The sequence below is a fragment of the Phacochoerus africanus genome, chromosome 6, assembly GCF_016906955.1.
Source record: "Phacochoerus africanus isolate WHEZ1 chromosome 6, ROS_Pafr_v1, whole genome shotgun sequence".
NCBI lineage: Eukaryota > Metazoa > Chordata > Mammalia > Artiodactyla > Suidae > Phacochoerus > Phacochoerus africanus.
In genome coordinates this window covers 110,306,993-110,332,923 of record NC_062549.1, presented here as the reverse complement: position 1 = coordinate 110,332,923, position 25,931 = coordinate 110,306,993, and the positions used below count along the sequence as shown (strand labels likewise).

The window sequence follows — 25,931 nt, the reverse complement described above, 5'->3', positions numbered from 1 at the left end:
ACCTACGTGCCCCAGGACCACGCCTTTAACCTAATGATCTTTCAGGGCCTTCTGACCCACACCCATGACAGCACTAGGACAAGGGTTTCCTTCTGCCCTTGCCAGGCGCTCCTTCTCTGGCCAAGGCCGCTGGGTCCCTTATTCCACCGCGAGGGCTTCAGTGACTGTGACAGGGCCCGAAAGCACCCAGACCGTGGGGATCCGGGGCCAGGCTGGAGACGGAGTGGTTAGGAGGCCCTAACAGTGTTTGGGGCCGCCTCCTTCTAGCAAAGCCATCTCTCCACTCTTTCTTCCCCAGTCAGCGACAAGAAAACCGCAACAAAGTGATCAGCTTGATGGGAAGGGGGCAAGGCGAGCGGCCAGAAAGGGCAGGCGGAGGTTAGAGGTTAGGGGTCGTGAGCGCTCCGGTGTCATAAGGACTGCAGTGGGAGGAGCTGCGGGCGTGGGGGAGGCGGGGAGCAGGGCCGAAGGGGGCGGGAGGGGATGGCGGCGGAGGCGCGCGACAGCGGCGCGCGGGCCGCGGGTGGGTAACGCGCCTGGCCTGGCTCGGCTCCGCAGAGAAAGGCAGAGCTCGGCCGCCGGGGCCCTGCATCGAGCTGTTCGGCCCAGCGCCGCGCCCCGCCCACCCCGCCCCGCGAAGGGCGCGCCCGGGTGAGGCGGAGCCAGGAGGAAAAGGCGCCAGCGGAGAGTGGCGTTTGCTGCGAAGGCCGGAGGGAAACTGAGAGCCCCCGAGCCGCAGCCCGCTGGCGTGGAGGCAACTCCCTCCTCTAGGCACCTCTCGCCCGCCCCCGGCTGCAGGCCAAGGCCAGCGCCCCGCCCGGAGATGGGCAGACGCGTGGATGGCGTGGCTCCCAGCGCCGCCGCCAGATCGCAGGAGCCAGGCGCCGGGGCGCTGCGCTGAGGCTCCCGCTCGGCGCAGCCCAGGAAGCCTGCAGGTGTCCTTGGCCTCTCGGCCGCCGCGCGGGAGACTCCTTCGCCAGTGTCCAGAGCCCTGCTCCCGGGAGCTACCCCGCCCCCGAGGGTTGGCACCGAGCAGGACGCCCCGTCTGAGGCCCCCCCCCGCCCCGGCGCGGCCCCCGCAGCGCAGCGCCCAGCCCAGCGCAGCTCCCCGCCGCTGCCGAGCCGCGGACGCAGGACCCGAGGCTCGCTCTGGCGGGCGCGCTTGTTTTCCTTCTGCCGCCTCGCCCTGCGCAGCACCCGCCCGCCCGAACGCCGCTCTCCGCTCCGCCCCGCCTGCCATCTGTGCCCTGCGCTGGATTTATGAATGGGGGGAAGAGGCCACATGCCGCCGCCGCCGCCTCGTGTTGACCGCGCGCAGCCCGGGCCCGCGGAGCTCCGGCTGCCGTGAGAGCGTCGGCCCGGCCCCGGCAGCCGCTCGGAGGACTTGTTGCTGCTGCGCTGCCGCCGCCACCGCCGCCGTGGGGAAGCCGGCCTCTCCCGGGGCTCGGCGCGGACTGGGAGCCGGAGGGTGGCCCGTGTGAGTGTGAGCGCGCGCGCGCCCTGGACCCTCCCAGTGCGCCGGGACTGTGCGCTTCCCCATCTACTGGGGGAGGGGGAAGGGGGCGTGTCCCGGGGCCCGAGCGTTCCAGTGTCCAGTCCTAACCCCGGAGCGTGTGTGTGCTTGCCCCTGCCTCCCCGGACGCCTCGTTTGGGTCCTCGGCTCTCCTTCCCCCCTTCTGCCTCCCTCCCCAGCTCTGCCTGCCCCAACCCCAACCACCTGTGCACCCGAGAAATCTAACTCCTCCCGCTCGGCGCCCCGGGGGGGAGGCAGGGGCAGGGCCAAGCCGCAGAGGGGGCCGCCGCCACCTCCTGCCTCCTCCTCGTCTCCTCCCCCTCCCCCGTCTGACGCTGCCTCCTCGGGAAGGGTGTTTGGAGGGCAGCGGCCGCCCCAAGCCGAAGCCCCGCAGCGCTTCTTATGATCAGCTCGGTGTGTGTCTCCTCCTACCGCGGGCGCAAGTCGGGGAACAAGCCTCCGTCCAAAACATGTCTGAAGGAGGAGATGGCCAAGGGCGAGGCGTCGGAGAAGATCATCATCAACGTGGGCGGCACGCGACATGAGACCTACCGCAGCACCCTGCGCACCCTACCGGGCACCCGCCTCGCCTGGCTGGCCGATCCCGACGGCGGGGGCCGGCCTGAGTCCGATGGCGGCGGCGCAGGCAGCAGCGGCAGCAGCGGCGGCGGGGGCTGCGAGTTCTTCTTCGACCGGCACCCGGGCGTCTTCGCTTACGTGCTCAACTACTACCGCACCGGCAAGCTGCACTGCCCCGCCGACGTGTGCGGGCCTCTCTTCGAGGAGGAGCTCACCTTCTGGGGCATCGACGAGACCGACGTGGAGCCCTGCTGCTGGATGACCTACCGGCAGCACCGCGACGCCGAAGAGGCGCTGGACATCTTCGAGAGCCCGGACGGAGGCGGCGGGGCCGCGGGGCCCGGCGACGAGGCCGGCGACGAGGAGCGGGAGCTGGCCCTGCAGCGCCTAGGGCCCCACGAGGGAGGCGCGGGCCCCGGCGCCGGGTCCGGGGGCTGCCGCGGCTGGCAGCCCCGCATGTGGGCGCTCTTCGAGGATCCCTACTCCTCCCGGGCGGCCAGGGTAAGTGGCAGGAGCCTGCGTCTCCTCTCAGACCGAGACTGACTGACTTTCCCACCACCTCCCTCCCAATTCCCCCTGCCTTCCGTGGGACCCCAGGGGAATCGTCCATCCCCACCCCCTGCAGCTTCATCGGGAGCCAGCACACACTTGACTTACTACTTGGACCGAATCCCAGCTCTTGCTCTAAGGCATCCCCTCCCAGCATCCCAGCAAGAGCGGTGCCCTTAGCCGAGCTCATCCGCCCCCCCCCCCCTTCTTTCTGCACCTGCACCTTCTCTACACCTACCCCCTGTTCCTCCCAAGGCCCGGAGAGCTGGAACTAGGCCTTGTGCTGTGGTCAGGCAGGGTTTAGGGGGAAAAGCTGTAGAGTGTAAGTGCCTGCTCTAGCTGGCCATTGGCTTTGCTGCTTCCTTGTGTCCCACCTCATCGAAATCCCCCCCACCACCACCACCCGCAGCAGCTCCGTGTGCTGGGAAAGATGAGTTCTAGAAAAAGGGACTTCAGCGCTTCAGCTGTAACAGACAGAACGAGAATCAGAACCCAGGCCTCTCATCCAGGCTGGGGAGAGCCCTTCATTCTCCCAGGGAGATAAATAAAAATGCCTGCCCCCATTCCATGCCCCCGAGGCTTCCTGGATCCCCAGGTCATCCTGGCCTCAGCTGGGATGAGGGGAGAGTCAGACAGGAAGAGCCTAATGTGCCGGGCCCTTCCGGCTCCCATAGCCAGTGGCCAGCCCCAGGCTGCCTGGTGATGAGCCCAGATTTGTTGCCGCTTCTTTCTTCCTGCTGCAGCACAAATTGGCTTCCCAGAAAGCCCTGGTTCAGGTTACTGCTTGAAATAGGTGTATGGGGTATGGGGGAGGGGGAGGAAAGAAGTGATTTAGGTCGACTTAGGCAAGATCTAGTCCCTTTCCACCACCCCCTCCCCAAGTCACTCCAGCTTCCCCTAACCCCTTAGCTGGAAGAGGGTCGTGGGAGAGAAAGGCTTGGGCATCTAGAAAAAAGACGCTGATGCACAGCTTTAGCTTCTTCAAAAAAGAGGCCCTGGGGTTGGGGGGGGGGTGCCTGATCCCATGACCGGCAGCCTGAAGCCTGGCTGGGGTCTGTGTGGGAGACAGATGTGCTGGGTCCGGGGACCGCCTCCTGCTGTGGACGCTGGTAGGTAGTTAGCAGTGACATCCCAAGTCGTCATGTTAATGAGTCTCAGAGCCCTGCCGGCCTCCCTGGCACCTCCTGTGCGGGGCCTCAGCCCAGTCATGGAAGGAAAAGTTCCACTCCCCCCGCCTGGCCCCCAGGGGAGGATAGGGGATTGGGAAATGGGGCTGTTGGGGGGGGGGGCGGGGGGAAGGCTGGCATCCATGCTCTACCAGGACACATGCATCTCTCGAGTGGAAGAGGAGGGAGGAGGAGAGGGCTCCGCTGGGTACCCTTCCCAAGGGCAGCCACTGGAAGGGCCGGGGCCCTTTTCAGGACTGACAGCAAAGCTAGGGTGCTGCCTGTGTTTCTTCCCCTGCAGCCCTGAGACCAACTCAGAAGGTGAGGGCACAGTGGAGGCCTGGGCCAGCTGTGAGCTCCACGGGCTTCTCAGGCAATTCTCTTAACCCTGCTAGTGTCCACACTTGGCCGCGAGGACGAGAGCAGAGAAGGTGCAGATCCTTGGGGCTCTTTTGAAGTTGGGGGTGAAGGGAGGAAGAGACAGATTTGACTTGATGGAGCTGGGGGGGAAGGGGGCAAGCCAGGGAGGTGGTTAGGGGCCTGATTTCTGAGCATTCTGGGGTCTCTGAGGACCTTTCACCTGCTCAGGTTCCTCCCTCTTGGGTTCCCAGGGGCTGTACCATCAATGAGTGTATCTTCTCCACTCAGTGCAGAGTGGTCCAGCAGGGGGGCTCTGCGGGTCAGCTCAGAGCCTGGTCAGCCCCCGAAAGTCCTCCCAGAGCCCGAGGTACTTGGCCCTCTTGATGTGGAATCACAGCAGCCAGGGCCATTCAGCTGAGGCCAGGATTTTGGGGGGCCGGGCTGGGTAAATTCTTCCCATTGAAGCACAATGAGAGTGAGAGCTGTTAAGTGTTAAGTGTCTCGTCACAGATGCTTAACTAATAACAGAGCCCGCGAAGCCCCTGAATTTCCCACCTCTGGTTGTTCATGCTGATGTGCACAGCTGGCTGGAGCTCTGGAGGCACCCATGCCGGAAGGGGTCTTGCCTCCTGCTCAGGAGCACTGGCAAAGGCGTGCCTCCAGCTGTTCCGAGGACACACGAGTGAGAGTACAAAAGTTTAAAAACATGCATAACGACTGCTGTTATTGAGCTCTCCATGTAGATGCTCTGCATTCATCTCAAATCCTCGCAGGACACTTACAGCAGAGGTGTCATCCCCAGGTAATAGACCGAGGCTGTGAGAGGGCAGACACCTTGCCTGAGGTCACCCAGCTGGAGAGTGGCAGGCTGTGACTCAAAGCCAGGGCTCCCTGACGCCCCAGCCCTTGCTCCTCAGATCATGACATGTTCTTGCCACTAAACAACGCTGTGTCTGAGGCAGCTCATTGGTTACTCTGGTCTGGGAGGTGTTCTGAGCTTCTGGACATCCTGTGGATGACATCAGAAAACCCAGGGACAGCTGGGGACATCAGAAGGGACGCTTACTCGGGTTATGCCTCCAGGCCTGAGAGTCTGAGGTGCAGGGGTTCCCGGGGTTTGCCCTCCCTCCCCTGTTTACCCCAATCATACACACGCCCCCAGTGCTGTCCCCTGGGGCTGTGTTCATACCTTCCCTCCCTCGGGGCCTCCCCCGCTGCCTCCCTAGCGGGGCCTGCAGCACTGCGATGGGCTTGGGGCGCTCACTGAGGGCCGGTGAGGGTAGTGGAGCAGCGCGCTGCCCTGGCATCTCTTCACTCTCAGCAGCTGGTCATTTGCGTGGCATGTTATACGAGGAGCAAAACAGATACGAACGGAACGTGAACTAGGCAATGGAAGCCTGTTGCCCAGCTACCAGCCTGGACCGAAGAGCCATCCTCCTTCGGGCAGGCCTGGGTGCTCACCCCACTCCCTTCACTGCGACGGGGCCCATGGGTGGCTGCTGCTGTGGTTCTGTTCCTGTAGCCTGAACTTGGAGCAAGCACGAGGGCCAGGCCAGTCTTGTCCCCATCTGCCCTCTGCCCGTGGGCCCGGGCAGAGCCAGGGCTTAGCAACAGTGAGGGTGGCTTCCCAGACTGAGGGGGAATGGTTTGGGTCTGGGCAGCATTCAGAGTTCTAGAATCAGGCCTTCCTCCTATTCTGAGGGCAGACAGGAGGCCTGATGCCTGGGACCCCAGGACCCTCACCCCCCTCACTCCCAGGCTCCAGAGGTCCCAGGGGCTGAGCTGGCTTTAGCCCAGTTATCAGCCCTATTAAGGATGACAGTCCTTCTCCTTCGGCGACATCAGTACCTGGACGGAGTTTTCCCATGATGCGGTCCTTCTGAGAGGAGGTGACCCCACGGGATCCCATGGCCTCAGGAAGGCAGCTGGAGCTGGGTTTTCACATTGATGGGGCATCCGCTATGTGTCAGGTGCTGGCACCTGCGATTTTTTCCCTAATATCTAACCCAAGTGGGGCAGGGATTCTTAACCTCCATTTGCAGAGAAGGAAACTGAGGCGCAGAGGGGGCTTTCTCAAGGTCACAACACTGGTGGGAGAACTAGGGCCCAAACCCGGATCTCATGCGCTTACATCTGTGCTTGTCCCGCTGCTTCAGCCACCCTGGGTGGCTTCCACCTGGAGAAGCCTTCTGACTTCAGGCGCTGGGGGGCCCTTCTCTCCTCCACCCAGCCCTTTCTTCACGCTCCCTCCAGACTAAAGCCCCGTCTCTTTGCTCCCTAGAATTGTTCATACCAGGTTTTGCTTCCTCTTTTCTTCCCTTGGGACTTAGAACAAAAGGAGAGGAGGCTTGATTAAGAGCAGAGACAGGGGTCCCCTGGCTCAGGCAGAGGGATGAAACCCAGGCCCCAGGCAGCCTCCTAGCCTCCTCCTCAATTTGTTGTCTGTTTTCCTCCCCGGTTCTGAACAGACCAACATTTGTCTCTGAACATCTTGTCTCTGGATGATGAGGTGTTTCTGTTTGTCACCGTTTGGGGTGGGGTGCAAAGTGGGGGAAGGGATGAAAAAACTTGGGCTATTTTGGAGAGTGGGGGGACGGGCAGGCCGGAAGAGTCAGGCGAGCTGGGCCTTGGGAACAGGGCTTCCGCCTGTGGTCCGTGTCCACCTGGGATGTGGGCACAGGGCACTCACGCCATCCTCGTTGGGCAGCCAGCCTGCCCCATCCTGGCCCAGCTCCCTGCTGGGGTTGTCTTCAGGCTGGGTGAAGGTTACCAGCCCCTGGCAGGGGTCCCGGTCAGGCAGCAGGCGTGGCCCACCCAGGAGAGCTGCTGGGTCTGAGAGCCCAGGTGCCTGAGAGCCCAGAGCCATTTGTCACCTCTGGTCCCAGTTGGTGAGGCTGATGACCTCCCCTGGTGACAGGCTCGCTAGGACCAGGAGAGGGAGCAGGCAGTCCCCTTGTCTTCAGTCATTCAGAAACCACGTATTGAACATTTGCTCCGTGCCAGACACCAGGCTGGCCTCGAGAAACAGCAACACGCTCAGAGATGGTCCTTGTTCCTAAGGAGAGCCAGGTCAGGTGGACTAGGTAGCCGTCGGGGACAACTGGGTGACAAGAGATGGTAACAATAATACAAAATAGATGGTGAGAAGTGAGACAATAGCCTTAAAAAAAAAAAAAAAATGAAGGCCAGGAGTTCCCGCTGTGGCACAGCAGGTTAAGAACCTGACTGCAGTGGCTTGGGTTGCTGCGGAGGTGTGGGTTCGCTCCCCGGTCCTGTGCGGTGGCTAAAAGGATCTTGCGTTGCTGCAGCTATGGCTCGGCTTCCATCCCTGGCCCCGGGAACTTCTATGTGCCGCGGTGTGGCCCTTAGAAAAAAAAGGAAAAAGTTCAGTAGGAGGTGAGAGAGGGAAGGGATAAATCTCGCCTCTGTGTGGGACAAGGTTATTTTATTTTATTTTATTTTTTTGGAGGGGGTTGGTATGCAGGGAAGCGTCAAGGAGGAAATAGAAGTTAAGCTGGGTGGGCCCTGCACGGTAATGACTTGGCTCCCTTAAGTAATTTTTAGAAGGAGGCAGGTTATAAATAAATAAATATTCGTTGCGGGCAGGGCTTAGCTTAGCCCCGCTGAGGTAGGGAAGAAGGGAATTTCCTGGCCAGGGGACCAGCCAGCTCAGACAGGCCAGTGTGGGATGGAAGGTCTAAGGGGCAGGGGTGTTTTGATAGACAGGCACGAACCAGGAATTGCACTTGGCCGGATAAGTTCTTGGTTTGGTGACCTGGGGCTGGGACTCATTGGCTCCAGGCAGCCCGGGTGCTGGCTTGGCAGGGCGGGGGTGGGGGGGGTGGGGGGGGGAGAGGCTGGCTCTGACACTGGAGCCAGGGGGTCTGGGCTGGGGATGGGAAGGCCCAGGGCTAGGGTGGGGTCCCTTGGCTGGGACCTGGACCTCTTAGTACAGGCCCTGACCCGGGAGCCCGGGGACAGTGCAGAGATGCAGTGCCTGCCACACTCCCTCTCCCTTCCTGCAGCTCAGCCCCCAGGGCTGCCCACTCCCTCGCCAGCGCTGCCTGGGCACTAGGATCTCACTTCCCCGGAAGGCTGAGCCCCTCATCCCAAGCCTTCAGATCTTCCTCTGCAAGTGTCTTTGGCTGTGCTCTCGAGTTTCTCTTCTCCTACACTTCATCCTTAATATAGGTTTTTGGGCATGAGTCTTCTTCTGTTTATCTGTCCATCTGTCTCCCTGGCCCTTCCTCCCTGGGCTCCCCTCCCCTGCTCCTGCTGATTGTATTCAGTTCCCAATGACTGGTGTCTGTCACCTCCTCCCCACCCCCAATCCCCACCCCAGCCTGCGCCAGCTTTCGGAGACACTCTAGGCTCTGTGCTGAGTTTTACAAATATCATTTCTTTGAATCCTTCAAACAACCCTATAAGGTCGATACTACTCTCACCCCTTCAGCGCATCAGGCTTGCTGTAGCCTCAGGGCCTTTGCACTGCCTGTTCCTGGGCCCTCTGGAGTTTCTTTGGATCGTCGCAGAGCTCCCTCTCTCGCTCCTTCAGGTCTCTTCTTAGCTATCACCTTGGCATTGAGGTCTTGCCTGACCACCCTATTTGAAAGGGCTCCCTGACTCTCACACTCCTGAATCCCTTTTCTCTTTATTTTTCTTCCTAACATTTTCTACCATCGGCCATACCAGAGGTCCCGCTGGAATGGAAGGTCAAAGGGACAGGAGTGTTTTGTTTCCCACTGTTCCGCAGCACCCAGAACAGTGTCTGGCATACAGTAGGTGCTCAGCTTTCCACTTTACAAGCAAAGATCCTCGGGCTCAGAGAGGTTAAGAAACTCGCGCAGGGTCTCCTGGGCAGTAACAGAGCCCGACTTGCACCCAGAAGTGTGTGACTCCACTTCGGCCACGGTCGGGCAGAGGATGAGCTCCGTGAAGGGGGCTGGTCACGGGCTGGCCCACCAGCTGGAACACCTGAGCCTCTGGGGCCAGTTGGGTCCCCAGCAGGATACAGTGTGAGGGGCCCGAGGGAGCAGGAAGCTCAAAGGCGCCGCGCGCTATGCCTCAAAGAGGTTGGGAAGCTGCTGTCCAGGGCGGCGAGCCCCTCCCGCGGCCTCCCAGCCGGCAGACGAGGAGCTCTGCTGGCCCAGCCAGTGCACATGGGTTTCCACAGCATCTATGCCCTGTGTTCCCACCCGGGGGAGAGAACGGACAGCTTCGGCCACGGGCACCAGGCAGAGCCCCTTCTCCCCAGGCCTCAGTTTTATCATCTGTAAAACAGCAGAAGGGGAATTGGATTCAATAACCTTTCAAGTCCCCTCCCCCCCCCCTTTTTTCCCCCTCTTTCTTCCCTTTCACTTCTAAAAACCAAAGGCTTTGTGATATTTTGGGCTCCAGCCCCAGCTCGCCCTCAGAAGCTGCATGCGGGTGCTCCCGGAGGGCCCCTCAGCTCTGTCACCGTTTATTGAGCGCTTACTGTGCGCCAGGCACTGGCCGTGTCGAAGCTCATTTCATCCTACAATTACCGCTCCCCGGGGCACCAGTACTGTCCCATTTTGTAGCGAGGAAGCAGGCACAAGGCGCACCATTTCCCTGGTTGACCGCCGGGCCAGGAAGAGGCACCCAGGCCTTCTGATTCCAGGGCTCCCTGGCGCTCCTGTGCCCTTGGCCTCAGCTCCCCAAGGCCACGCAGCCCCGTGAGTGGCGGGGCCGATGGAAAGCGCTCTGTGGAGCCCTGCCAGCTGGGCAGGCTGGCCCAGTGGGGGCTGAATAGGAAGCTCAGGTGTGAAGCCTTGACCTCCAAGCCGGGTGCTGTTGCTGCAGCTCCTGCCTCCTCCCTGGTCGCTTTTGTGTCTCAAATGAGAGTTGTGAGGCGTTCCCGTTGTGGCTCAGTGGAAATGAATCTGACTAGCATCCACGAGGCCACAGGTTCTATCTCTGGCCTCGCTCAGTGGGTTAAGGATCTGGCGTTGCCGTGAGCTGTGGTGTAGGTCGAAGACGCAGCTCAGATCCTGCGTTGCTGTGGCTGTGGTGTAGGCCAGTGGCTATAGCTCCGATTCGACCCCTAGCCTGGGAACCGCCATATGCCCCGGGTGCAGCCCCACCCCCCAAAAAAAGGGTTGTGAGAAAGCAAGCCGTATCCCTACCACCCAAGGGAAAAGCCCTGGCGAAAGGCACTAAGCAAGAGCACCGCTTACAAGGTAATTTGGTTTGGGGACTATCGTAGCGGAGAGGTGGATGGTTTGGGCCCTGAAGGGGGACCTGTAACCTCGGGACTCAGCTGGGGCAACGTGCCACAACACAGACCCCTGCCCCTGTCATGGCTCGGCCTGTCTCCCTGGGGACTGAGGGCCTGCCGGGCGGGTGGGCGGGTGGCGGGGAGACTGAGGCCCCGTCAGGGTTTCATCAGGGAGCAGTGGATGGTCCCCACCTCTTTGATCAGAAGGGCCGAGAGGAAAGAACTGAACCGAGAGTCAGGAGCCCTGGCTTCAGTTTAATCCCGAGCGAGTCATTTGCCCTGTCTTGTGCCTCTGTGGCCCTGAGAAGGGGCGCATGTGGCTTCCCTTTACCTCTCCTCATGCTCTGAGAGGGTAGAGCTGAGGGGAGAAGTGAAGAGATGGTGGATGCTTCTGTGCTTTAGGTTTGTTGGTTTGTTTGTTTGTTTGTTTGCCCCACCCATGGCATATGGAAGTTTCTGGGCCATGGATCAAATCCAAGATGCAGCTGTGACACCGGCTCCTTAACCCACTGCTCTGGCCAGGGATCTCCGGTTATATGTTTGTTTTGTTGTTGTTGTTGTTGTTGCTGTTTAAAAAGCAAATGAGTGAACTGCAGGAATTCCGGGGGTTGTTCCTTAATGCAGGAGGGGTGGTTTGCACCCACTGGGCTTGCTGCAGAAGGAGCCCATGCGGCGGAATTGAGGAAGGCCCCTTGGCCCTGCAGGTGAGACGGGGCCTGGGGCCACAGCTGCACCCCCCCACCCCGGCCCTCCCCCTCCCCTGGTCCTCCCAGCACCTTCTGCTCAGCCCCTTGGCAGCTCTTCCTGAACTTGTTTTTCCAAATCACTAATTAACTTCACCCTGGGCTCCCAGGTGGGCCAACTCTCCTGGCTAACTTTTCCTCCGAGAGAGCAAGGTCTGCTTCCCAAGCTTCCCGGCAGAGCTGGGGTATGCTGACCCCACTCCTTATCCCAACCCCTCTCTGCTGGGGCGGGGGGTGCTAGGACTCGGGGTTCCCAGCATCACCATGGCCATTGGACAGGTGCCTCCACCAGCTGGTCTCTGGATGGCTCTGGGGAGCCCATAGGCTGCAGCTCTTTGCCTCATGCCCGTATCAGCCTCTCTTGTCTTGACAGCCCTTTTCTCAGGGGAAGAAAAGTGAAACCAGAAAAGGAACTTGAAATTCACCTTCACAGGGGAGAAGCAGGCAGGGGAAGCTCTAGGTGAAGCTGTCAAGTGGGACAGTGTGTCTGTGGTCTGCTACCCTCCTTCTCCCAACTGTGGATCTACTCAGCCTGTCCAAGTTCAAGTGTAAATAAGTCTTAGCGTGTGCTGAATGTCGGTCCCAAGCCAAAGGCACACATTCCTCAGGGTGAAATAGCAGTCATCAGGGAGCTGGCTTGGAGCAATGTTGACAACTCAGACAAGACTTTCCTGGGTCTATGAATTGACCCTGCCTGGAGATGCGAAGAGAGAAGATCCAGCCCCCCGAAATTGAACCGTGCTGAGTTCAGGTCTGGTTTCCACCCCTTCCAGGCTGTGTGACCTTAGGCAAGTATATAACCTCTCTGATCCTCAGTTCCTCCTTTGGAAAATGGGATGGCGAGGCCTGCCCTCACAGAGAGGACAGGAGGTGATAACACCTATGGAGTGCTTATGCCAGGCACAGGATAGACAGCTGGTGAATGCTCAATCCCTACGTTCCCTCCTCAGAGTTGCTCCAGCTCCAGAAGCCCTATGAAGGGGCTGTTTCCTGCTTCATTTCCCCAGATTCCTCTGTATTCTCTACTGTGTTCTGCAGTACGAAGAATAAGGTGTGCCCACCCCACCCCTCTCAGTGTGGATTCCCAGGAAGGGAAGCGTCTCTGAGAGGTATCGTTAGACAGGGGACAATGCCATGGCCAGGTGGACGTCTGAATGGGGCAGGTGTGGGGGTTGCCAGGTGGTCATGGGGCCACAGGTCCCTTATCTACCTATTTTTTTTGTGGCTGTTGTTGTTTTTTTGCCTTTTTCTGGGGCCGCTCTTGCAGCATATGAGGTTCCCAGGCTAGGGGTCGAATTGGAGCTGCAGCCAGCAGCCTATGCCACAGGCACAGCAATGTGGGGTCCAAGCTGCATCTTCGACCTACGCCACAGCTCACGGCAACGCTGGATGCTTAACCCACTGAGCAAGGCCAGGGACCGAACCTGCAACCTCATGGTTCCCAGTCGGATTCATTAACCACAGCGCCACGGCGGGAACTCCCTCATCTACCTATTTAACTCAGCCCTCTGCTCCGGGAGGAAGCCAGACCCCACCCACAGGCAGGCCAGGCAGCCGCAGGGGGCGTGGACCCCACCTGACAGTGGTGAATGGCATCTCACGAATGACAGACGAAGGCTCCGTAATTGGTGTTATTACACATGCATTTCATCTCCATTCATAACGATTGGACACTTAAACCCAGCCGTTCGTCTGCTGAGTGCCGCTGTCATCATTCTAGCCGAGATCCCAGCAGCTGTCTGGATCAGCTGCTGCCACGCTCTGATCCCAGTGGGTGCAGTTTATTTTTTGTTGGTGCTCAGCGTCCCAGGAAATGTCAGTTCTTGGGAAGGGGAGGGGTGGCTCTTCTGGGCAGACCACCCTGTCTGCCGCTGTGGGACACGCTGTCTTCATTCAGATGCTGCTTACTCTCTGGGCAGTCGGCCGGGACATCCTAGGGTGAGAGGCAGGAACTTGGGGCTTGAGGAGGTGGGTCATGGCAGGAGCTTAATAGGCAGAAAGCCAGCCCTGTGTCTCTAGACGTATTCCTCAGTGCAGTGGATCTCACAATTAAGTGTGTATCAGAATTACCTAGAAGATTGTTGAAATATTACTGGGCCCTCCCCCCAGTATTTCTCATTCAGTGGGTGTGGGTGGGGCCCAAGAATGTGCCTTTCTGACTAGTTTCCAGGTGATGCTGACGCTGCTGGTCCTGGTCCTCACTTTGAGGAAGCTCCCTTTAAAGCCTAGTTCCTCCATGGAGTTCCTGTCCTGGCTCAGCGGAAACAAAGTATCCATGAGGACGTGGGTTCGATCCCTGGCCTCTCTCAGTGGGTTAGGGATCCAGCTTTGCCATGAGCTGTGGTGTAGGTCACAGACACGGCTCAGATCTGGTGTAGCTGCGGCTGGCAGCTACAGTTCCAATTCAACCCATAGCCTGGGAACTTCGCTATGTGCAGGTGCAACCCTACAAAGTCAAGGAAAAAAAAAAAAAAAAGCCTAGTTTCTTCCGGTGTGGTCTGTAAACAAGCAGCCTCAACCCGAGAGCTTGTCAGAAATGCAGAATCACAGGCCCTGCCCCGGACCTGAACCAGCATGGGATTTTTTTAAAAACTAACACGTCATTGATTCACAGTGTTGTGCCAATGTCTGCTGTAGAGGAAAACAACCCAGTCATACATATACACACATTTTCTTTTGCTCATTTCATCCCCCATCACGTTCTATCCCAAGAGCGTGAACACAGTTCCCTGTGCTGTACAGCAGGACCTCCTGGCGCAGCCACAGAATGGCATTTTAACAAGGTTCCCAGAGGAGGTATTCAGCCATCACAGTTCGAGAAGCCTCAAAGCAGGACTGGGTTAGGGGTGGGCCAAGCTAGGCAGTAGGCAGGGCCAAGCAGCTGTAGTTCTTTCTTCCGGCCCTTCCAGCCAAGAGCAGCCTCTCACTTTGGTGCATCACGGCAAGGATTGGGAAGTCTTGCCTGAACGCATGCAAGCACATGGATAAGGAGGCCCTTCCAGCCCCGGCCTGTAGACCTTAAACCCACCTCCCAACCCCCGCCTCCGCCCCCCACCCCCGGCAGATGGCCTGGTGCCCCGTGCCCCCTCCCTCCACAAGTAGAGAGCGCCTCCGTCCCTGACCGCTGCCCTCGCTCTCCTCCCCACCCATAGGTGGTGGCCTTCACCTCTCTCTTCTTCATCCTGGTCTCCATCACCACCTTCTGCCTGGAGACCCACGAGGCCTTCAACATCGACCGCAACGTGACGGAGATCCACCGAGTGGGGAACACCACCAGCGTGCGCTTCCGACGGGAGGTGGAGACGGAGCCCATCCTGACCTACATCGAGGGCGTGTGCGTGCTGTGGTTCACGCTGGAGTTCCTGGTGCGCATCGTGTGCTGCCCCGACACGCTGGACTTTGTCAAGAACCTGCTGAACATCATCGATTTCGTGGCCATCCTCCCCTTCTACCTGGAAGTGGGGCTGAGCGGCCTGTCCTCCAAGGCGGCCCGTGACGTGCTGGGCTTCCTGCGCGTCGTGCGCTTCGTGCGCATCCTGCGCATCTTCAAGCTCACGCGCCACTTTGTGGGGCTGCGCGTTCTGGGCCACACCCTGCGCGCCAGCACCAACGAGTTCCTGCTGCTCATCATCTTCCTGGCCCTGGGCGTGCTCATCTTCGCCACCATGATCTACTACGCAGAGCGCATAGGCGCCCGGCCCTCCGACCCGCGGGGCAACGACCACACCGACTTCAAGAACATCCCCATCGGCTTCTGGTGGGCCGTGGTCACCATGACGACGCTGGGCTACGGGGACATGTACCCCAAGACGTGGTCCGGCATGCTGGTGGGAGCGCTGTGTGCGCTGGCTGGCGTGCTCACCATTGCCATGCCTGTGCCTGTCATTGTCAACAACTTCGGCATGTACTACTCCCTGGCCATGGCCAAGCAGAAGCTGCCTAAGAAACGCAAGAAGCACGTGCCTCGGCCGCCCCAGCTGGAGTCGCCCGTTTACTGCAAGTCGCAGGAGACCTCGCCCAGGGACAGCACCTACAGTGATGCCAGCCCCCCTGCGCCAGAAGAGGGTCTGGTTGAGAGGAAGCGGGCAGGTGAGTTTGGGGGCTGGGAAAGCAAGCCAGCTCTCCTCCAGGGACCTCCAGGGAGGTTCTCAGGGGAAGCAGATCGTGGAATTTGGGATTGTGCTGCTACCACTCTGGGCTTCCCTAAATATAAGGCGTGCCTTTCAGAGGGCACAGTATCACGGCTGCATCTCAAGTGTCTGGCTCTCCGATAGCTTCCTGAACGTCAGGCTCTGTGCATTGAGCATCCTCCCAAACGTAGGTAGCTGTGGGCAGTACAAGGGGCTGTAAATCAGAAGCCCAGGTTTCTAGGCTTATCTTGGCCAGTGTGCTGTGTGCCCTGAGACCAGTCACTCACCTTCTCTGGGCATAGACCCCTCACCTGTAAAACAGAAATAATTATCATATCTTACCCCTAAGACTTTGCCAAGACCCCAACAAGTGGCAGATGTGAAAGCACTCCGAGAGGTTAAAAATGCTTTACAAATATCAGGCGCTGTCATTATTAGCCAGAGAGTTGGGCGGCTGTTCTTCTGAGGCACATCAATACGTGAATCATTTCTTTCCAAACGTTCGAGTCTGGTGTCTCTCAGCCTAATAAACGTGATAACGTAATGGCAGTGGGAGGCCGCCTTCTGTTTGGCACAAGCTGGATTTAGTCCGGGATTGCATTTCACATGGGATGGAAGGGAACCAAGAGGGAGTAGCCAGACAGGGTTGGGAGAAGGGAAGAGACAGTTGGAAGAAACTGGTACCTGCATCCTGGAACGGCAGGGCCCGAGGGGCTGAAGGATGGGAAAGGCCACGCCAGGAAAGCTGCCTTCTGCCTGAGTCCAGAGGTGAAAGCAAATTGGCTTAATTCATAGCAACGTGAAGTTAAGTTGAAGAGTGGGAACCCAACTCTTAGGCACGGGGTGGGCTCCTAAGGGAGGTATGGGATTCCTGGAAGCGGGGAGCACTGGATGCCAGGCCACTGGGGAACTGGGGGTGGGCCTGGGCTCGGCTCTGAAAGCAAAGTAGGACTCATCCTCATTCTCATGCCCTATCTAGGACACTCCCCTGTGCTGTCCTAAGCAGTGATGGACGCCCGGCATTCAGGCCGGAGCCGCTCATTCCCTGGGGTCATCCAGGGGCCCAGGTCTTCCAGAGACCTTGCTAGAACATCACCCATCAGGCTCCCCTCTTCTCCCCCACCTAAGTGGTACCCCCTTCCCCAATCCCTGAACATAAATCTCCCAGCCATTGCCCCAGGGAATTTCAGCTCTACCCTGAGGTCCATTTGGGGCTCAGCGGGTAACTTCATATCAAAATGTGCAAGTCCCAGGAGTTCCCATGCTGGCTCAGCGGAAATGAATCTGACTACCATCCATGAGGACGTGGGTTCAATCCCTGGCCTCACTCAGTGGGTTAAGGATCTGGCATTGCTGTGTGCTGTGGTGTAGGTCGCAGATGTGGCTTGGATCTGGCATTGCTGTGGCTGTGGCCTAGGCCAGCAGCTACAGCTCCGATTTGACCCCTAGCCTGGGAACCTCCATATGCCATGGGTGCGGCCCTAAAAAGACAAATATATGCGAGTGCGCGCACGCACACACACACACACGCGCGCGCGTGCGCACACACACACATACACCCAGGCTGGCTCTGAAAAGTACATTTACCTATGGTCCCATCAGCCATGCCTCACCCTGACCCTAACTGCGTGGCCACAATAAGGGCCTTCCTGGTCACTGCCTTCCAACCAAAGCAGCCCCCCTTCTCCAGATCCAAGGGCTCAACTTCACCTGTCCTGCTGCCTGCCTGGCAGGGCAAGCCTCTTAGGACCTCTCTGGGTCCTCCCCAGACACAGGTGACACTCTGGCTTGGATGCCTGGTGATCAAGGGTACATGCCTTCAGGTGGTCCAGGGAGACAGCTGCGGAAGCCACAGCCTGTCAGTTTAGCCCTGGCAGCACCATCCCTCACCCCAGCGAGCCAGGCATTGTCCCAGGGAATGCAAACTCATCCCAGAGGCAGCCTGAGCCAGGCCCAAGGACGAAGCCGGCTCTGTGGGCTGACTTGAGCCAATCTCACAGGGCTAACTTGCAGCGTCCCTGCCTAGGGTATCTGTGGCCCCATCTCCAGGCAAGACTCTAGGCCAAGACTGGAAGGAAAGCCAGCATCCTGTCCCCTGCCCCCAGGACCAGGCCCACTCCCCAGCTCTCTCAACGGTCTCCCTTTGGTTGGGGGAGTGATGCTTTTGGTGTGAGATCAGCCCTCATGTGGCCTCCTTTCTGTCTGCCCACTTTAATTTTTGCTTTTCAGGGCTGTACCCGCAGCATATGGACGTTCCCAGGCTAGGAGTCAAAGTGGAGCTGCAGCTGCTGGCCTACACCACAGCCACAGCAACGCCAGATCCAAGCCTCGTCTGCAACCTACACCACAGTTCACGGCAACACTGGAGATCCTTAACCCACAGGTCAAGGCCAGGGATCGAACCCACATCCTCACGGGTACTAGTCAGGTTCATTACTGCTGAGCCACAACAGGACCTCTCTGTCTGCACCCTTTAGACTCCAAGCAGAACGGCGATGCCAATGCGGTGCTGTCAGATGAGGAGGGAGCCGGCCTCACCCAGCCCCTGGCCTCCGCCCCCACCCCTGAGGAGCGCCGGGCCCTGCGACGCTCTGGCACCCGAGATAGAAACAAGAAGGCAGCTGCCTGCTTCCTGCTCAGCGCTGGGGACTATGCCTGCGCCGATGGCAGTGTCCGGAAAGGTATGGCCCCCCAGGCTGGGCATGGGGGGAGCCCCCACGGAGCTGAGTCTCCCCAGTGTCCCCCACGGAGCTTGAGGTCTCCTTCTCCTCTGAGGCCGTGGCCACCATCTCCTCTGCCTTGGATGTGCCCCCGCTTTTAGGATGGGTCCCCTAATCTTCCAGTCCCTGGGTTAGAAAGGCCTGAGCCATGCCCAGGAGGTGCACAGAGCCCCCTGCCCGGGTGCCCACAGGGAAGACAAGTGCTGGAGGGTGAGGGGACCCCAGATCAGGCTTCTGGCCACCCCCCATGTCCATTTTATTGCCTTCTTTTCCTCTGGTTCCTGACCTTCAGGCTTGGTTCCACAAGGTCATTGCAGCCCTCTCCTAAGCCTCCCTTAAACACAGCTTGGATGGAGTAAATAGTCCCAGGAGAGGCCAAAATCATTCAGGAGTCGGGGTGAGAATGGGGTGCTGGTGTGAGGTCTTCAGAGAGCCTGGCACAGGCCCCACCTCCTCCCTCCTGCCCTGGGGGGCCTGGAGCCCAGCTCCGCAAGCCCCTGGCACGTGACTGTCCTCTCCAGGTAGAGCCAGACGGTGACCAGCCGGTGGGGGTGGGCAGGGAGAGTGGGTCCCGACTGAGGTGTGTTCCGAAGGGCTTGGAGAGTTCAAGGGCAGGCTGAAGTTCCATCAGCAGGCCCCACGGAGATGCCCAGCTGGGGAGCCTGGGATTCCTAGCCGGGAAGAGCAGGGCTGCTGGGGACCAGTGCGGCTGAGAACCAGGACTCTCAAGACCAGGAGTCCCTTCTGCCCAGCTCCTGATCACGTTTTTGTCTTGTTTTTGCCCTGTCCCTGTGACCTCGGCTCGCTAAACAGCCTGCCTGGTTTCAGAACAACTCCCAGCTCTTTACCCCTAAGAGCTCTTCCCTGGGTTCACAGGCCACTTCCTAACCAGCCTTCTTTCAGCCCGACATGCCCCCCGCATCACTTTCCAGAGCAAAACCAGGTAGAGGGAGGAGGGGCAGGGGCTGCTGGCGGATAGCCTGTGATGCCTCTGTCTCTCCCACCCCCACCCCAAGGATGTCCCCTGGCCGGCCCCAGCCCAGGCAGCCTCTAGGGCACTTTCCCAGGCCCCTTTCCCGGTCTGCTCAGCACCACTGTCCCCATGGGCTCCCCGGGGCCCCCTGACCCTAACCAAGCCTTGAGAGGCATGGGTCCTGCTTTGCTGGGCATGTGTCCTATTGGGTGGCAGGAGCAGGAGCAGCTGCCTGGAGCCTGGAGGTGGCCCAGAGGCCCAGCTCAAGGGTGGCAGATGGATGGTGCTCAGGCCACATACACCCTCCCCTGTGTTCTGGTCAGCCCCTGCTCCCAGGTAGCCCAGTCCTTGGCTCTGGGCGTGCCTATCCCTCTTGCCCCTTGCTCCCCCAGACACGCTGTGGCTCTCGCTGTGTCCTGGTGCAAACCCGGAACCCTGCTCGGGCTGGAGCACACTAAGTGGAGGCATAGAAGGTGGGGTAGAGGGGATCCCCACTGCCCATGAAAGATGTGAGCAAACAGGGCTGAGTGCTGAGCAGCCACGTTTTCATCCGGGGTGGTGAAGGGTTCAGTGGAAGTGAGGTGTAGAGGAGGCTGTGAGGTGCAAGTCAGAGCAGGGACCAGGGCAGGTGGCACCTGCTCAAGGGGCAGCCTGCGTGGGGCAGGGGAGCCTGCGTCCCACCGTGGCATCTCTGGGTGCTTGTGGGGCCCGGCTGCTCTATTTTCAAGATGCCTCCACACTGCTTCTTGGCAACAAGCATGTAGCTCAGCCAATTAGAGTGACCTTCGAGAGGGAACAGGTGGGTTGCTGGGAAACAGGCCCTGCTAAGCAAGCGTGGCAATTAGCATCGCCAAACTCCCAGTGCGCACTCGGCAACCTGCCCCGTGCCAGACCACGCCGCACTTCTCTGCGATCAGGCGACATTCCGGCTCAGGAGTGAGTGGGCCCACGCCTCCTCCAGCCACCAGCACAGACCCCAGGTGACCCTGTAGGTGCCCATGTGACAGAGTGTGAACTCCCTGGGAGGCAAGTGAGGGTGCTAAGTAGGACTTCTTCCTCCTTTTTTTTTCTTTTCTTTTTAGGGCTGCACCCATGGCATGTGAAAGTTCCCAGGCTAGGGGTTGAATCGGAGCTACAGCTACCGGCCTACACCACAGCCACAGTGACAGCCACGTGGAAACTAAGCTACATCTTCAACATACATACAGTTTACAGCAACGCTGGATCCTTAACCCACTGAGCGAGGCCAGGGATTGAACCCTCATCCTAATGGACACTAGCTGGGTTCGTTACCACTGAGCCACAATGGGAACTCAGAGCTTCTTAAGAAGGGTCAAGGAGAAGGGTGCTGAGGGCTGTGGGGTCTTTGTGCAACTGGAGGGAAATTTACCTGGGAACAAGGACAGGGCAAAGGTCTGCTGAGTGTGGGGCCCTTAGGGTCCATCTAGAGATCAGAGAACGTCAGGGAGCCTCTCCCAGGTGGATCAGACCCTGCCACCCCGCCCCAGGGCTGCCTGCCCTGTGGGGTCCCCGGAACATGGATCCCAGGGAGCGTCTCAGGCTCGGAGCTGCGCCCCTCTGACCCATGTGCCTTTTCTTCACCAAGGCTGTGAAAAGTCCCGGAGTCTAAACAACATAGCAGGAGCGGCTGGAACCAGTCTGGGGCTGTCTCCACTGGCATCGCGATACAGCTCACCCTACCCTCCAAGAAAGCTCCTGCTCTCCCACCCCTTCCACCCCCTCACCAGCCCACCCCCTGGACACCCAGCCCCATAGCCTCTCCCTGGCTCTGCACCCACCCCTGGGTGCACACGCACAGACAGGCACACTTGCGTGCCTCCAGCCCTCACCCCCTGCCCCCCTCCCCGGGCCTGCGGGAGCCGGCAGGATGCAGAACTCAGGCCCCCGAGCCTCTCAGCACCCAGCACCCAGCTCCCCCAAACACTCATCTCTGGAGCCCGAGAGCAAGGGGGGGATTACTTCCGGGGCTTCTCCCCCGCTGGCCCCCATCCTGAGCAGAAGGTGCCGTCACCCCTGAGGACTGTGTCTCTGGGCCCTGCCTCACCATCAGGGTCCCACCTTCGTCACAGCCAATGTATTTCCATTCCTCGGGGCCCTTCCATCAGGGGCCAAACAGCCTGCCACTGAACATCTGTCTGTCTGTCTGTCCGTCCCACACCGAGATCGGCCTGGAATGAGGCCGTCCTCTGGGACGTCTCTGCTGGTGTGTGGGGGTTTGACTCTTCCGGGGAGCAGAGCCACCTGACGGTCTCCAGCCCTGGTGCAGGGCACAGGGCGGGGGGGTGTTCCTAGACTCGGAGCCCCACGATTGTCTGCCTAGGCGCGGGGATGCCCTCCTCTCAGAGCGGCCCCGGCAGCAGAGCCCAGCAGCCCATCTGCACCCCGAGCCGCAGCATCGCTCATCACGCTGCTTCCTCTGCTTCCCGACAGTTCTTCCTCTCCCGCTCCCTCCAACTCGCAGCCCTGCCTCTGAGTCACCTGCCGCTCCCACCCAGCCTCTGCGCTCCTATCACTGCCAGAACCGGAGACTCATCTAATTTCTATAATTAAGTGTATTCATTTACCTAACGAGTCCGGGAGCACAACAGGTTTGTGAGTCACTGAGTGAGCAGAAGTGCACCCTGGGCTGGGGCAGCTGAGGGGACGTGTAGGGACAGAAGCCATCCTGCCCCCGCCCGCTCCTGCACGGGCGCCCCGCCACACCCGGGGTGGCCGAGCCACAGGGGGGCCCTCCCTGGCCCACCAGGACCTCCTCAGCCCAGGAACCCGAATCACCTCCACCGAGACCTTCCCTGCTTCACCTGATGGGAATTAGACCTGACAGCGGAGCTGTGCGCCTGGCAATTTTTAGAGGCAGATTATGCAACTTTGTGGAGGGAGTGACTAAGGCCCATGTCTGCGCCTTCCACGGTGGGCAGAGATAGGAATGGCCAGACAGCAGGAGGCTGGGGACTCTGGAGGCCACCCCAAAAGGTGAACTGGGCAGAAAGGTCAGATCATGTCATGGGCTTGAGGGGCAGCTGTGAAACGCCTGTTCCAAGAGCATCGGCATTTCAGTGTCTCCTTCAGCCTTGGGCAGACACAGGAGGGTCCTTTCCAGAGAAGTCTGTCCAAGGTGGGTACTGGGTTACCCCAGCCCTGCTGTGGTCTGGGGGGCCTGCCTCCTGCTCGCTCTCAGAATGAAGTGTCCCTAAGGGCTGAGAAGATACAAGGGTATCCATGTCACCACTCCTCAGAAGGGGACACAGGGACAAGGAAGCCCTATGGAGCAGGACGGAGACCAGGGCACCTCCTGCCCCACCCCCAGCCCCATTTGAGAGCCCAGCTTCCCCGGGAGGATGCGTTTGGTCCTGCCCCCGCGGGGCTCCCTGGCGCTGGGGTCCTGGGGATACGGTGAGCTGGGGGCCGGGTTAGCATGGGCACCACAGCGGTTCTCTCCTCGGATTTGCCTTTCTGGTTCAGGGAACCGAGGCGGCTATTTCTGTGGCAGCCCTCAAGTTGTCAGGAGCCCGTTTCCACGGCACCACCGCCTCCTCCCCTCTCCCCTCCCACAGGAACGGGCACGCGCACGGCACCCCCATGGTGGGCACAGATGTCCCTGGGCGATGTGAGGCAGGAGTGCCAGGCTGGAGCCCCTGGTGTCTTGGGAGGTGGGCCTTCACCCCCCCACCCCCAGCCCCCCTGGCTTCTGTAGGGTTGACCCAGGCCCGAGCTAACGGGAGAGCTGATCCGCTGCCTGCCCCGGCTGCTCTTAGGGCTCTGCGCAGGGGCTCAGCGAGTCCTGGGGTTTACGGAGCCCCGCTGAACACCAGGCCCCTCCGGGGAGGCGGCTACCCGCACAGGCCTCAGGCTTGCCCAGGCCTCGGGCCTCCCCCATCAGGAGAAGGCTGCCCCTCCCACCCACAGCCTGAGAGCGCAGTTCGCTTTACCTTGGATCTGGACTTGGGCCTGTACCCATTACTGCGGCTTCTAAAAGCCTGTCCTTCCCCTGCAGCAGGGGCCAAGCCCCTCCCTGTAGAGCAGAGAAGTGGCACAGGTAGGAGTTGTTACCCCTGCAGTTTGTACCAGGGCTGGTGACACCCCTAGAGGTCACTTCTCAGCCCCAACGGCTTCTGAGGGGCGTGGCCCTGAACTGGAGCCAGAGGGGAAGGTGCCTGATCAGCCCAGAGCCCGGGCTGCCTGGGACTCAGAGAGGAGGCTGCACAACAGTCCAAGGCCCAGGGCTGCCCTCTCACAGAGCTTTCTGGAAAGGAGGGCCTCCTTTGCCCTGGCCAGAGAGCATCACCTTCCACAATCTCTGCCCCCACCGCAGCCTCCTGCCTGCCCGGCCTGTGCCCCAGCTGGGAAGGGAGCAGGAGGGAAGCCCACCCAGGCCACTGCTCTCGCGGGCTGAGGAGGAGAGGCTGAGGGGCTGGGTTTCCCGGCTGTCCCTCCTGAGATGGGCGCATGCGTCCTCCCTGCCCTTCCCCTGCAGCAGCCACCCTCCAGCTCCTGGGACTCTGTCCCTGCCAGATTGAGGAAGGGGGCCGGGCCCGACATGACAGCACACCCAGGAGCTCTGCTCCCCAGCCCTCTGGGATGATGGACTAGCCCTAGGTGGTGACGGCAGATGGAGCTGTGTCACAGGGCACACAGGCTGGCCAGGCAGCAGCCCCGCGATGGCCTGTGGGCTCTGAGCCCTGCCAGGACCCTCCCTCATGGCCTCCATGCCAAGCTGCAGAGCTGTGGTCCCTCTTCCCACCGCACTGCAGCTTTGAGGCCCCCAGGGCTCCTGGGTCCCAGAGTTCCTGACCTGAGCAGGCATGGGGGTGAGCCGTAACATCAGCATGGGGCCCAGTGCTGGGTGGCAGAGGGGTGATGAAGGCTCACCCCCTTTCCTCCCTATCCTTGCTCTTCTGGCCTCTTACCCCTGGGCCCCCTGCCTTCCAGCTCCGCTCCCACCTCCTAGCCCACAGCCTGTGGGTTGGCAGCCGCCCTCCTTCTAACGTCTCATTGTTTCTCCCTCTCTCTGGCTGAACTCCTTCCCCCCGAGAAGGCAATGTTGAGCCGAAAGCGTGCGTCCCGGTGTCTCACACCTGTGCTCTTTAAACACAGAGACCTGCCAAGACGCCCTCTCGTCCAACTATGCCCAGGCTGAAGTCCTCACCCTCTCTTAAAGCGACACCAACGGGAGAGAGACAGGCAGACAGACAGAAAGCCAGAGGCTTAGGGCAACTCTGGAATCCAGGCAAGACTCTTTCGCTGGGAAAGCCTCAGATATCCTTGTTTGCACAGGACTGACGGAAAAACCTCCCATGTGACCCTCAGGGCCCAGAGCCATCGGGTCTGATGTTCTTGTTCTGTTGTACATTGAAGAGCTATATATGCACATATAGTATCTATATGCATACATACTATACTATTGTGTGGCGTGCACGTGCTCTTGGTGGTCTGTCTTCTTTGTTAGGCTGTGTCTCCCCGGACCCTTGCCCAGCCCCCATGCCCAGCCCCTTCCCCTCACTGATTCCATTACCTATGGAATGTCCCAGGTAAAATGCACCTGCAAACTGCCAGTCCAGCTGGGTGGCCCCAGGCTGGACTCTCCCTTTGGGGAGCGGCTCCCCTGTGGGCCAGAGGCCTGCAGAAGGCTGGATTGCACCCTCCCCTCGGGGTCACTGCTTCACCAGCCCCATCCCACCGCAGATTGGGGCTCTACCTCCCACCCCTGCCCCAGTTGTTGGGGGACTTCGGGGCTCCATTGCAGCTTCTCCTCCTCCCCCCACCTTCCATGTCCTTGACTGAGGGGGTGTTTTGTCTCTCTTTTTTTTTTTTTCCCCCGTTCTGTCTCCTTCGTCCATTTGTTTCCAAAGATGCTGCTGGGCAGACGGGCAGGGAAGGGGTCTGTCTGCCCATCTGGCTCAGGGGTCCGAGAAGGGGAAGCCGCAGGCAAGCGGAGACCAGTTGCAATACTGTACTTCCTGGCTGGTGGCCAGAGGATGCGTGCAATAGCAGAGGCCAGGTGCCCCCTTCGACCTTGGCCTCTGCCCCTGCCTCGGCCCTCCTTCCCCACTCCCAGCCCGCCCTGCCCCTCCGTGGTGTTGGTTGTCCTTTTCTAAAGCTGACCCCTCGTGCGTCTGAGGCTTGCCTAGGCTGGGCCCCTCCGCCCTGTCCGCACGTCTTTGACTGTCATGCTGTGCTCAAGCCCAATAAAGACATCTGGAGCGTCCTGATGCACCTGCTGTGTGAGCGACTGCCTCTGCCTCTCCTTTCTGTGCCGGTGGGGACCTCCCCAGCCCCCAGCTCCGGAGAAATGCACCCCACTCCCAGCCTTACTCTGCCCCACCAGAAATGGGCAGTGCAGCCCAAGCCCTGCATTTCAGAGCCAGACGGCAAATGCTCAGAGAGGAAAAGGGATCTGGCCAAGGTCCTGCAAAAAGGACTCAGCCAGGACCCTGGGCTCCCAGGCAGGGATTGCCACTGCTGCCACCTGTTCCCCACTGTAACATGGAAAAAGAGACTTGTTCATTGACGTCCGCTGTATTCCTGCCTGTTTTGCAGGGGGGCTCCCCTCCTCCCCCACATCGCACCAGTTCTATGTGGGCCAAGGCCCTGGGGATGCCAGAGTCATCGTGGTGACTGGATGACAAACTGAGGCTGACGAGGGCCTGGAGGCGCAACTGGGGTTGCTTAGGGCTGGGGAGGGAGCACATCCTGGGCCCAGGTAGGATCGGGGTGGTGGATCGCCATGGTTGCCCTCACAGTCACACAGGAACACGGGTGGGGCTGGTTTCAGGGCCGTGCCACCTATGCCATCGCTTAGAAGGGCCCACAACTGACCTAATGCTCAGCTGTACTGACAATTATCTGAGAAAGGCCCTGCGTTTTCATTTTGCACTGGGCTCTGGGTGATGAACCAGGCCTGGGTGCATGTTTGCTTTCCTTACGCTTGATTTCAGGCGT

The 25,931-nt window shown here is 60.0% G+C and overlaps 1 protein-coding gene across 3 annotated transcripts; it reads left to right on the top strand.

Annotated features, from left to right (window-relative positions):
- The first annotated feature begins 815 nt into the window (after nt 1-815).
- KCNC4 (potassium voltage-gated channel subfamily C member 4) lies at nt 816-25,217 on the top strand. 3 transcript variants are annotated; one of them, XM_047785073.1, is made up of 4 exons: nt 816-2,593; nt 14,301-15,237; nt 17,756-17,959; nt 24,087-25,217. In XM_047785073.1, exons 1-4 carry the CDS (start codon nt 1,916-1,918, stop codon nt 24,146-24,148), a joined length of 1,881 nt encoding a protein of 626 aa, XP_047641029.1. In that variant the 5' UTR covers nt 816-1,915; the 3' UTR covers nt 24,149-25,217. The 3 variants fall into 3 exon arrangements, with proteins under 3 accessions (XP_047641029.1, XP_047641030.1, XP_047641028.1); XM_047785074.1 differs by having other exon boundaries at nt 24,025-24,152; XM_047785072.1 differs by lacking the exon at nt 24,087-25,217 and adding an exon at nt 20,578-22,320.
- The last annotated feature ends 714 nt before the right edge of the window (nt 25,218-25,931 follow it).